Source organism: Peromyscus eremicus, chromosome 9, assembly GCF_949786415.1.
Source record: "Peromyscus eremicus chromosome 9, PerEre_H2_v1, whole genome shotgun sequence".
Taxonomy (NCBI): Eukaryota; Metazoa; Chordata; class Mammalia; order Rodentia; family Cricetidae; genus Peromyscus; species Peromyscus eremicus.
Window position 1 is genome coordinate 2,584,662 of NC_081425.1, and position 13,471 is coordinate 2,598,132.

The following is a 13,471-nucleotide window of genomic DNA, read 5'->3' on the forward strand; positions in this document are numbered from 1 at the left end:
ATCCTTTCAGAGTGGAAATTCAGATTTGACAAAACCCAAAAGACTGAAATTTCACTTAAGTGGAAAGTGAGAAAGCATTATATTAACAGTATTCAGCAATACCAGATAAAACATATATGTAAATCACTTCAAACATCTGTGGTCAACAGATTTATAGTCACAGACTCTCCTTAAACACGCAACAGGGAATGATGCAATGAAGACATTTTTACAATATTTATTAAGATAACAAATTTATAAATTCAAAGACTCAGAGGCACATAGTTTAAAAGGCCAATACCATGGGAATAATGAAGTCAACACAGAAGAGTAAGAAGATATGAACAATTACAACCAATACAAGATTTTTAAAAGCCACATTCCCCCCAATGAACATGTCATAGGAATCATCCTTCAAAATTACCATGATAAAAAGTTATTTCCTTCAAAGAAAAATAATTCTTTCCACCTACCGAGCCTAGAAAATCCTATTTACAAGCAACTGTCCAGTCTTTCATCAATATTATGGCCTCCTCTAATCTGCCATTAGAAGTATTGAAAAGTTTATAGCTATTGTATTTACAAATGCACATAATATTTGCTCTTCATTGAGAACAACTGAATATATACTTAATCCAATCACAATACAAATGCTTTAGTGTTGAAATACAACTTGTGGGTACAGGTGCGTGGGGAGAGGTGTACTTAGAAGTATGTTGTTTCTGAAGGATTACTAGGCCAATAAGTCTGAGAAAACTCAAGGTAGTCACAAACCAAGTCTTTGTTGATGAAGATTTAGTTTATTTCTGTTTTAACTGGACACACTGGGCTTCTTCAGTCAACTTTCACCACACTGTATATTTTGGTGACAAACCAAAAGCACGCAAAGAAGCCAATTGTTCCTAGAAAAGAAAAGAAAAAACAAAAGAAGTTCATCAGTTTATACCAAAAACCAGATGTAAAATGACTGGGTCCTTTAAAAAGAACACAACTTTTCATCTTTGGTGGGCCAGGAATATAACACAGCTCCGTGAGCTTGTTTTTAAAGAATATGAAACCACTTAAATTCCTTACAAAAACCATGTAGAATTTCTTATATTGTAAAATTACCTAAATTTTCCATAATATACATTATTTTCCTTTTTGGGGGGTGGGGTGGGGAAGAACAGGGTTTCTGTTGTAGCCCTGGCTGTCCTGGAACTCACTCTGCAGACCAAGCTGGCCTCGAACTAAGAGATCTGCCTGCCTCTGCCTCCCAAGTGCTGGGATTAAAGGTGTGCACCACCACTACCCAGCTGTTTTCCTTTTTATATACATCACTGAATTAAAAAATAAAAATATATCAAACCATGATTCCCATTTAAGAGTATTTTTATAACAAGCTGGAACTGCTACCACATTTTTTACCAGATTCACAGAATAAGATTTTTGTTTGTTTGCTTGTTTGTTTTGTTTTCTAAGACAAGGTTTCGCTATATAACAGTCCTGGCTGTCCTGGAACTCACTCTGTAGACCAGCCTGTCCTCGAACTCACAGAGATCTATCGCCTCTGCCTATTGAGTGCTGGGATGTTTTCTAAGTATAGTTGCTAGAATTAACAGTATTCAATGAGTTGCAGTAAGAGAATCTAGATGTTTCTGCAATATATGCAAAGTGATATAAGCAGAAAACAACAGGCAGCGTGGTTCTGCACAGCACGCGGCTCTAACACTGCAAGAAGGGCTTGAACAGCCCCTCAGATACCAGGCAAGCACTCTACCTCTCAGCTATATCCTCAGCTCCGCACACACACCCTTTTTTCTCTGACACAGGATCTCACTAAGTTATCCAGGTGGATCTTGGACTCTTGAGTAGTTAGGATTATAGGCCTGCACCATCATCCCACTCCAAATCCATTTCCTGACCACAGTAAAGAGACGCCTCCATCAGACTGTGACATAAGAAAACATGTGCCTTCATTTTCAGCTACCTTCATCAGTCTAGAATCTGAAGAATTGAGCTCTATGGGGATATTCTTTCAGCATGACCAAAACAAAGCTCAAAGGAGTCTTGTTGGAAGTATGGCCAAAATAAAACCTACTTTCTGTGATATGACATGTGGTATTCTTTCAAATCAAAGTTGTTGAAAAGAGACTTTTATTATGACTGTACGCGTGTGGGTTAGTGTGGAGGTCAGAGGCCAACTTTGGGGCAGTTCTCTCCTTCCACCACTGGTTCTGAGGATCAAACTCAGGCTTGAGTGGCAAGTGCTTCCCCCTTGGGCATCTCACCAGCCACAACAGAAGCTCCTTAAACTATGGGCTGTGGCTACATGACAGCAATTTTCAACCTGTGGGCGAAAACCCTTTGGGGGTTGCATATCAGATATCCTGCATATTAGATATTTATGTTATGACTCATAACATTAGCAAAATTACAGTTATGAAGTAGCAACAAAGTAATTTTCTGGCTGGGGGTCAGCACAACATGAGAAACTGTATTAAAGGGTCACAGCGTTAGGAAGGTTGAGAACCACTGCTACATGTAATCATGCAATTAGGGGTATGATCATGTAACGGTAAGAAAAATTTGGTAACAGTAAAAGGTTTCCAAATGTGTAATGAGTGAAAATTAACCCAAGATCCAATCTGAGCTGTGGTAGCAGTGCTCATCGGTGATGTGCCACACTCTACCGCAGCCTCAAACACACAGTGTGCTCACAGTACCGCGTGCTCACAGTACCGCGTGCTCACAGTACCACGTGCACATGCACTATGCCATCAGGCCACACACCACCAACAAACGCTGCCTGGACACCCCAGCTACAGCACATTTGTGAACTGCAGCATCTTTAATGTACATAACAGTTTTCTGTTCTTAAAAAAATGCTATTATTTCATCGTGGAAGACAAAGACTTTTAATGTTTTCTTACTATTATTTCTTAGCATATCATATAAGTGTATCTTTGGATTATAGCATGTTAGACAAACAAGCACATCTATTTCATTTATATGCAAATTTTCTTTGAAGATTCCATTTTTATTTTTAAATCATGTGTTTGTGTATGAGCATGGATAGGTGCCCTAGGATACAGGGGAGTTGGAGCTACTTTGCAGATAGTTTTAAGCCACCTGTCGTGGGTGCTAGGACCTGAACTCAGGTCCTCTGAAAGAGCAATATATGCTTTTGACCACATAGTGATCTCTCTCTAGCCCTTGCAAAGTTGTTTAATCTTTAATAAATGGTTAAATTATACACCAAAGAATTATTTTAAAAGATTGTTCTTTATTATTAATCAGTCAATGTTGATTTGTATTCCTACTATATACAGTTGTAAACCGGGAGGCCACAGAAATGCTCTCCAGGCAGAAAAGCTTAAGAGCCCTGTATAAACCACACTTGCACTTAGTGAACCTAACTCAGACTCTGCTCTACAGCAGCATGTATTACACTGTAAAACTCCCACAATGTTGTAAATATTGTAAACCCGCTTAAGAAATAAATGGAAGCATATTACTTTCCTTAGGAACAACTCTGGGAAATGCCCAATAAGTAGGGTACAGACACACACATACAGGGGACCCATATGGCCCCGTGAGTGAGAGGCTTCTGTTTAATGTCCCAACAGGTTTTCATCATTATTTTAAATGTAATACACAGAAAGTATTACAGATTTCTAAATCTATACACAGTATTTGGAACAGATCTGGGAAGTTATAAATGTTCCTAGATCCACCCTTACACTGGGCATCTGGTGAGGAGGGGTTAGGTGAAGGTTGTGTGCTGGTGCAGAGTGCTCAATATCACTTTTTGGATCACCAAAAGGCTTGGGAAAAGGTCAGGCTTAATTTCACAGACCTAATGGTGAAAATACAAACATCCCATCAGCATCATGGCAAGCCTATGGGCACGGTGTACATTCTGAAAAAGACACCTTTCCTTAGACTACAGGCAGTTACTTCTGTTGTGTAAACAGACTGGCTTTACGTCAAACAGGGTCAGTGTGAAATTCTGAAGCACACAGAGGAGCGGCTCCCTTTCCTACAAAGTGAAGCCCACAAGTACATGTGACACTGCTGTTTAGACATCATGTAGCTGACCAGGGTCTGGGATCTCAATCTGTCACACAGCACCAAGATCCACACCCACGCCCAGCCTGTGTGATGTGTGACCTCACTTCCGCCTCTGCATTTCCACTTTCCTGAGCTGCAAACACAAGCCAGCATGTCAAATGACGCTGAACCAGGCTTGAGGGTCAATGGGCCGTGAGGAGCAGAGACATTCATGAAGGAGGAATAAACGGAATAAAAACATTAAAAACACCATTTATGTCTTACCTGTAAAAAGAAAGAAGATCAAAACCATTATCATAGTATAACCGAAGTACAGGATTGTGCTTGCTGTTCCGGTGATCTGAAGTTTCGAAAAGAAGTAATGTATGGCGTATATTAAGAAATAAACCGCAGTGAAGCCACTGGTGAGGAAGGAACGCCACTGCCAGTGATAATCCTGGGTGGAGAGGGAAGCAAGGAGTGACAGTTACCTCCTAACATCAACAACACAGAGCTAACAGAATCACAAAGCAGAGCGTTCAATGGAAGCCCCAACCTAATTGCTGCCACAGTTGCTGGCTGACTCAACTTTGTGTATTTTCCACCTCATTACAGGTGCTCAGAGGCACACTCTTATTTGTTGTGTAGCTACTTAAAAACCAGCTAAAAATGTCTGAGAAAACATCCAGCAGTTTATGAATAACAAAGGATCAGATTATATTTGAAAGCTTATGATTCTGAAGGAAAAACAAAGCACAAAATCCCTTTGACAGTTCAAAATTAATATTCATTTTATTCAACTTTACAGTTCAGTCAACTCTACACAAGAGCAATTTCCTATTAAGGCCTGGTTGAGATTTACTTCCAATTATGACTCACATAATTCCAACAAGGTAGGTGGTTAGGACAGCTATTCTCGCCTTACATAAAGTGGTTTATAGCACAGCAGAGCATCTTTAGAAAAAGAAAACTTTCCAATCTCTGCTACAATTGGGAATATGTGAAAAAAATACTGTTTTTTAAAAAGCAAACTAAGAGCTGAGTATATCTATAATCCCAACACTCAGGAGGCTAAGACTAGCCTGTCTACATGGTGCATCCCTAGACTAGGCTTTGGTGAGATGATGTCAAAAAAGAAAAAAAGTAAAAACAAAACCACCACAAACAAAATAAGCAAAACAAGATCAGAGGAGAAAAGCATACATAAACAAAACTCTACTACAGGTAATCGAAGAATTCATCAATGTTTCAGAGCGTTGACACCTCCACACAAAACCAGGCAAAGGCATGTATATGCACATACTAGGCAAGCGCTCTATGTCACTGAGCTACACGCCAGCCCAGGTGTTTATACACCAACAATGGACAAACAAAGGACACAAAAATTCCTAGAAATACCTTTCAAAAGGGATTTCAAACGTTTATATGCCAAAAAGTATAAAACATCATGATATAAATGACAGAAAACCTAAATAAATGAAAAATATATGCTTGTGTTTGTAAGCTGGACAACTTAACAACTAAGATGCTGCTATCTCCACGATAGTCTGGATCAGTGCAGACCCTACCAACTGTTTAAAGATCCGGGCCAGATAGCACAGTGCTGGCTGCACAAGCATGGGAACCTGAATTCTAGCTCTCAGAGCTCAGGTTGATCTTGCCCAAGTGTTGAGCTCCTGGTTCAGTAGAAGACACTGTCCAAGAATTAGGTTGGGGAGTGACAGATGGCATGTGACAAGCACCTGCAAATGTAAGTTGATATACAAACTCAAAGATCTTTTACTGTGACAGGAAGGCTGGTCTTCAAATTTCAGATGAAATTACAAAGAATGGCAAAATATACTGATTTTACACAGAGCCAGAAGACTCACCGTTCTCTACTCAAAGCCTACAATGACAACGATGATAGCTAGAACAGTATGGCACAGAACTTCCTATAGATGATGACAAGAGAATGGAAAATCCAGAAGTGAACTTAGACATCTACAGCCAACTGATTGTTAGCAAGGTAGCCACAGCCAAGACCATTCAATGAGGACAGAAGAGTTTCTTCACCTGGCAAGAAATGTTATCATGACATTAAAATGCAAAAGCAACAGAAGAAAAACATTAGGTAAGTAAACGGGAAAAAAACAAGCCTCTCTGGAAGAATATCAGGAAAGTGAGAAGCACCAAAGAATGGAAGAAATGATCTGAAGAAGGCTTAGTATCTAGGAACATATAACAACTGAAAAATGGGCAGGACTGAACAGACATTTACCGAAGATACAGTATTCCTACTCAAGGAAAGATGTGCAACACCATCAGACACTGAACACAGAAATCCAAAGGAGACAGCTTGGCATACCTATTACACAACTATGCCAAAGAGCCAAGGAAGCACAGACTGGAAGAGCTGATGAAGACTTAAGAGGACTAGAAACTGTTCATTGCTGGTGGAAACATGAAGTGTGGCCTTCAGGACATAAAGGAAAGAATCATCACATGGCAAAGCATCCAGAAGAGCTAAAACACACTGAGGTACTGTGGGTGGGCGTTCACAGTAGCATATTGACAATGCCAAAAGGGGGAAATACTCACATGCTCGCCAGTGGATAACCGTATACAGACGTCACACATACAGTGGAATACTATTCAATCACAAAAGGAATAAAGCACTAAAATATGCTAGAGTAGAATCCTTAAAAATTATAATTATTTTCCATGCTTTTACTTTTTAGAAATTTATTCTTGCTGTGTATGTGTGGTGTGCACGGATACCTGGATGTGCTAAGGCACGTGTGCAGCGATCAGAGCACAGCTGTGGAGAGTGGGTTTTCTTTTTCCACCTTTACCTGTGTTTCAGGGACTCAAGCCGTCAGGTTCTTCATCTGGTTAAGCCATCTCCCTGACTCCAGAATCTTTTCTGCTTTTTGTTTTTGAGATAGGGTTTCTCTGTGTAGCTCTGGCTGTCCTGGAACTCATTTTGCAGCTAGGCTAGCCTCAAACTCAGAGATCCACTTGCCTCAACCTTTTGAGTTCTAGGATTACAAACATGTGCCATATCATGTTCTCTTTTGGAGACAAAAGCAGACTAGTGGTTGCCAGGGTCAGGGAAAGAAGGAAATGGATAGTCAATGCTTATGGGGTTTCTATGTGTAGAAAGAGTGAAAACATTTTAGAATCAGACAAGAGGAGAGAGTTTCACAAAACATGCTAAGTGCCAGTCATTTTTTTAACTTTCAAAACGTGAATTAAACTTAAATGAACAAATAAAAACAGAACAAAAAACTCAGTTTAACAGATTTTTAGCTGTATAGAAAGTAACTGAAAGAATGGATCTAATGATCAGCCAGGCTGCAAGCTGCATACAGCCAAGGATAGCTGCAAATGCAGCCCTTCACAGAACAGAACACTGAGAGGAGTAGAGCATGAGTAACCCACACACTTGGTTCTTGGCATGAATTCTGTAGACGACACCACGCTGCAATGTCAAAAGGCTGGACGCTCTAGAACCTTACCAACCATTCTATCTCTGATACAATGATGCTAACATTGTGGTGCTGCCATGAATCATAACTCACTACAATGTAATCACTGAAACTTTTCCATGAACTCTGCCACTCCCACTACTTACCCTTTTAGAAAAAAAAAAAATGGTTTTTCGAGACAGGGTTCCTCTAAGTAACAGTTCTGGCTGTCCTGGAACTAGCTTTGTAGACCACCCTGGCCTTGAATTCACAGAGATCACTTGTCTCTTTCTCCAGAGATTAAAGGCATGTACTGCCACCACCCAGCTTAGAAATATTTATTATCTGTGTATGTGCCTGTCTGAATTGTGTACCACCTGTGTAAAGGTGCCTGAGGAGGCGGAGTTACAGGTGGCTGGTTTTACGACACCTGATGTGGGTGCTGAGAACTGAACCCTGGTCCTCTGCAAGAGCAGGTGCTCTTTCCACTGAGTCATCTCTCCAGTCCCCAATTACTCATTTTTTTTTTTTTTTTTTTACCAATTTTTGGAACTCAAACATCCATAAGAATATTAATTTTTAAGTCAGATAGTCATAAAAGTCAAATGCAGCACACTATAATATTCTTGGGAAACTAACATTCTAAAATCTCTACTAATAACCTTTAAGTAAATACAACGAATAAGAATATGATCTTGATTCAATCCTAAAGAGGCCTTCTTTTGATTTGTGAATAGAGGTCAATTTCTTTGATAATAAACATGTATGTAGAGAAATTATCTCAACAATACTCAAAGCTGAAATACGCCAAAGTTATAATACTGCCTATAAATTAACATTGAATACTGCTAACACGTACCTCCGCACATAGGTGGAAATAGCAAAGAAGTATAGTTGCTTCAGAACATGTAATAACCAAAATGATAAACACCAGAAACAGGAAGCCAAACATGTAATACATCTGATGTGACCTGTAATCAAACATGTCAGGACACAATGATATAAATATTTTGACACAAAAAATGACATATTGTTCATTCTATTTTGAACTAGGAAGGTTTTCTTTTTTTCTCATCAAATCAAACAAGATAATTTTGCACAGGTTTGGTGATGGAGAGGGCTGAGACAAGGACGGATATGGTGGCAATGCCATCAGATTTTAGCCTCCTGTTCAGGTAGACCCTGAAACCACTATTCAGGAAAATGTGTCAAGCCTGTTTACCTACTAGTGAGTCAGAAGTGTTTGAGAAAAACACGATGGAAAGACACAAATTAGGAAAAAAAAAAAAAACCACATCAGCACACAAGGCTTTAGAATGTGGAAAACTACTATAATAACTGGGAAGGAAAGATACTCTGAGCACTGACAAAGCTCCAGTTTATTTCAATTTCACGCTCCCTCAGATCTTGGCACAACTGCAATACATGTCCATATAACTAAAAGTGATCACAATACACTACCCCACTCAAACACACTGCAATACAGAGGCTCAAAATTACAGTCATTTTCCATGGCATGGAGGCACATGCCTTTAATCTCACCACTTGGGAGACAGAGGCAGACAATCTCTGTGAGTTCAAGCCCAGCCTGGTCTACATAGCAAGTTCCAGGCTAGCCAGAGATACATAAAGAAGCCCTACTTCAAAAACAACTTTCCCACAGGAACAAGAAACAGTGAATACAGAATCTGAGTAATGGTATAGAACTTCCAGGTCATGGAAACCAGCCCTTTTTCCAACCTCCACCCTCTTTCCATGAGCACTCAAGCTCTTCTCTCTCCAGCAGTACTTAAGAACATGGTTAGGAAAGACCTGGGCTGAGCTTCTGCCACACAGATCATATTCTGCGGATAAAATCACTCAACAACCTAAATCTCATTTTCTTCTCTGGAATCCTGAAAGTTATATAAGAATTAACAAGAGTAAGAAATATAAGCTTTCAATTAGTGTTAGCTATTATCACTACTCCACTCTTCCCCATGGAAAGATAACCTTTTGGTTTGTTATCAGAGCTGTTTACACCTGTAATCCACAAACACCAACAGTCCCTCCACATACAATGATAAGGAGGAGGAGAGGACTCTGTCCTCAGCTTACCAAATGCTATTCAGAATGAAGAAAAGCTGTATAAAGATGCAGCCAAAGGGCAAAATCCCCCCCATGATAATGCCAGGCAAGGGCTTTGTGTAGAATGACTGTTCAGGAATCTGACGAGGAATTTGATTGGTTCGAACTGGGTGTTCAATGGCCTTCACAGAAAAAAAAAGAAAAAAAGAAAAAAGGGATTTGTAATTAAGTAGCTATTAAAATACTCTCAGCCCATTTTTTTTTTTTTGCTTCCTTCCTTCTTCCTTCCATATTAATACTACTTGACATTGGAAGTCTATTTAAGTCATCAAATTGAAATATGTAATTAGAAGCAATGAATCAGACATTGCCAGGTATAGTCTGCCTTCTGAACAGGCTAGGCCAAAGCTTTTTCTAGTGGTCATCTAGTGACCAATGGCTTTACACAAAGTAAGAAATAAGAAAAGACAATACAGCATTAATAAGGCAAACTCTGGATTTTCATTTTAATTATACACTTACTGAAGAATACTGAGAAATGGGCAAAAATACCCTATTGCACCCCTGCCCCCCAATTTACTTGTTTAAGAACGTAAGTGGGGGGAATACCGCACACAAAAACAAAAACAAAGAAACCTTATGCCTGGTGTGTGGTGCATGCCTGTAGTCTAAGCATTCAGGAGGTGGAAGTGGGAAAGTCACGCTTGCTACAGAGAACTCGCCTTTAAAAACCCAACATTCCTGGGAACTAAACTCTTATATTTTTGGTTGTGAGCCTTGCCTTTAACAGCCGAGCCATCTCTCCAGCCCTAAAAACCCAACATTCCTAACACTATTATTTCGTGAACTTGAGAAGCCTAGATCTTTTTTTTGTTTTTTGTTTTTTTTTGTTTTGTTTTTTCGAGACAGGGTTTCTCTGTGTAGCTTTGCGCCTTTCCTGGAACTCGCTTTGGAGACCAGAAAGCCTAGATCTTAAGGATAAGTTTACACCTTGTGACATTTTTTACGGTATCTCTTAAGGCAGAACAGACTAATTTCCTCAGCTGGAACCACTGAAGTTAGCACCTAAGAACTCACATTCTTCTTAAAGCCAAAGTATGCACCAATAAACGTCAAAGGCACAGATATGCAGAACCAAAGGGCCAAGATGGCAACCAGAGTGCCAAAAGGAATGGCCGCTGAAGAGCCTTCACCCCAGAGGATTAGGTTCATTATAAAGAAGTCAGCAAACACAATCCTGAAAGACAAAAGTCAAAAACAAAATCAACAAGGGACAGTAATCTGCGATTCACGTTACAACATTAGAGAGAGGACAGAGAATAAAAAAGGTAGAATTTCTAAGTCATGGGGTTCACAAAATTTAAAACTTTACTACAAACTGCTAAATTGCTTTTTCAGCTCCTCTGACCAATTTAAACTCCAACCAGCAGCTGATGGAAGTTGCCTTTCCACATATTTTCATCACAGAACTGTTGTAACTTGTGTTTCTATGGACAACTGCAGTGAGCATCTGGCGCTTGCTGGCTCTGGCGTCACTTTCGCACTTGTGGCTAGGCCCCCTGCTCACTTTTCATTTGGGCTACATGTTTTCTGCAAAGTAGCTGTGCATTATTTCTATACTCTAGTCACTAATTCCTTGCTAAACATCATGCTTCCCCTTGAGCTTTTACTGAATTTAAACATCTAAATGTGTGCAGTTGTACTTCCACCAAGGCTTTCTTTTTTTTTTTTTTTTTTTAAAGATTTATTTTATTTATTATGTATACAGTATTCTGCCTGCATGTGTCCTTGCAGGCCAGAAGAGGGCACCAGATCTCATTAAAGATGGTTGTCAGCCACCATGTGGTTGCTGGGAATTGAACTCAGGACCTCTGGAAGAGCAGTCAGTGCTCTTAACCACTGAGCCATCTCTCCAGCCCCCCACCAAGGCTTTCTAAGTACATTTCTCAATTATCAATAATTGTGCCTTGGATAAACGGCACTGCCTATGATACCGCCACTGCTCAAAGCTCCCAAGTGTATTTTTTAAAACAAGGCTGTTAATCATAAAATATATACTTTACACTATCTTTCCACACTGGGGATAGAACCTACATCCTTGTATGTAATACTTAGCATATATAAGGATGTAGGTTCAATGTCCAGCACAGAAAAAAAAGCTCTGAGCAGTGGCAGTAAGAACCTGTTCCTCCCACCTCCCCTTAGTTTTTTTGAGACAGGGTTTGTGTAGCTCAGGCTGTCCTGGAGCCAGCTCTGCAGACCAGGCTAGCCTTGAACTTAGGGATCCGCCTGCCTCTGCCTCTCAAGTGTTGAGTTTAAATAAAGGTGTGCACCACTGCCTGGCAAGACCCAGTCTTCTAAAACAGTATAAATCCAAAAAGAGCTGTGAGAGACGGCTAGAGGAGGACTAGAGAGGAAGACACCGACAGCCCCAAGGACAACCATTTCCAGATTTGAAAACGGGAATGCCACCATAAATGTCAGTAAAGCAACGGGAGAAAGTACTGATGACATGAGCTGACACTGCACCATGTGCGCAGGGTAAATGAGAACAGGAGTGCAGACTGTTTGCTCAAGGCACTCTTGCTGGGGTGGAAAAGAAACATGCACTAGCAGGAAGATACTCAGGGAAGCTCTTTCAGGAGCTGGGAGAGCTAAGTGTCTTTCTAGGAAAAAGAGTGGTATGCAACAACATAACAGGGGGAGCAACAGGAGGTGTCTGACTGAAAGATCCTGAAGGGAGCAGGGGGACAGGACGGGTGAGCCGGTCACTAAAGTGGTCACAGAAGCAGCCATGACGAAGAGTGGACTTGAGAAGAGCATGCAGACTGGATCAGAACACACATGGCTGAGACGCATGTGGGTCTCATGGAGGTCAGTTACAGAGGGAGTGTGTGCTTCCGGTGCTGGTCTACGAGACACTGCTACCATCACGCTTGTTTCTTGGGGAACAGCCCTTCTGCTAGGGCCCCCTTGTGTGCTCTCACCGTACTGCGTGTCCCCAGAAACGGGAAGGTTATGGCGCACACTAGGTGAGAATAGAAGCACCTCTCAGAAAGCCAAGGCTGTTTTGATGTGTGGTGTTGGTTAAGTTTTGGGACACGTCACTCTACATAATGGAGTATACCAAACATTGGCAATACATCTGATGAAAACCCCACACCGGCCTGTCTGGGCACCCTTCAGGGAGAAGCCCTCCCTGAGATCAGGTCAAAAGCTCTACTGCAACCTTATATGGCAACATGTCAGGACAACTGCTGCAGACTAAGAGACAGAAAGACTTTCTGTCAAGGGAGGTGCTAGCTAGCCTTTTCTCCCTCATACAAAAGAAAGCAACTGTTTGTTGTATCTAAAGATAATTTTAATATATAAGGTACATGGTATCACTCAGCACAGGTATACTAAATATTCATGTTATCAGTTTTCAAAACTTAAATGCTTTCTTAGATACTTGACTTAGAGACATAAGGGACTGAAAAGGCTGGGGGAATAAGAGATGATCATTAAGAATCACTGAAAAACTCACTTACCCAGGACAAAGAAATGATGTCAACAAAACATTTGTTTTCCACTTCTCACCCCCAAAGGCTAAGGAAGAAAACAAAACATAAGCACAGATTTTCCTTCAAAGCAAACCAGTGTTCACATCCCAAATGTTTGTCAGGCAGCATGAGCAGCTCACCAGGAAGAGACCCTCGCACATCTGCTATGATGCTTGTTATTCAATGTCCCACAGTGCATGGCAAGAGGCTAAGCCACCCAGATCTGGTCTCATTTACTGATGCCACAAAGCAAACCACCCCTATGCCAGCATCAATGAACTGCCTGGGTGTGGAAATGACATGGGGGGCTCTTGCCCACCTGTGGTCAGTTCTAGAATCTGTTCCACAACCCTCAAGCCTAACTTGCAACATCTTTAATTCCATAGTAGGTCTGAGTGCCCA

The 13,471-nt window shown here is 40.7% G+C and overlaps 1 protein-coding gene across 1 annotated transcript in view; it reads right to left on the reverse strand.

Moving 5' to 3' along the window:
* Window positions 1-201: 201 nt before the first annotated feature.
* The window catches only part of Tm9sf2 (transmembrane 9 superfamily member 2), a 52,954-nt gene continuing 39,684 nt past the window's right edge, over window positions 202-13,471 (reverse strand). Inside the window, exons 12-17 of the mRNA XM_059273171.1 lie at window positions 13,058-13,115; window positions 10,605-10,764; window positions 9,558-9,709; window positions 8,320-8,431; window positions 4,297-4,468; window positions 202-881 (exon numbers count right to left, since the gene is read on the reverse strand). Coding sequence (XP_059129154.1) covers window positions 814-881; window positions 4,297-4,468; window positions 8,320-8,431; window positions 9,558-9,709; window positions 10,605-10,764; window positions 13,058-13,115 — 722 coding nt within the window. The 3' untranslated portion in view covers window positions 202-813. The remainder of the gene's footprint in view (window positions 882-4,296; window positions 4,469-8,319; window positions 8,432-9,557; window positions 9,710-10,604; window positions 10,765-13,057; window positions 13,116-13,471) is intronic.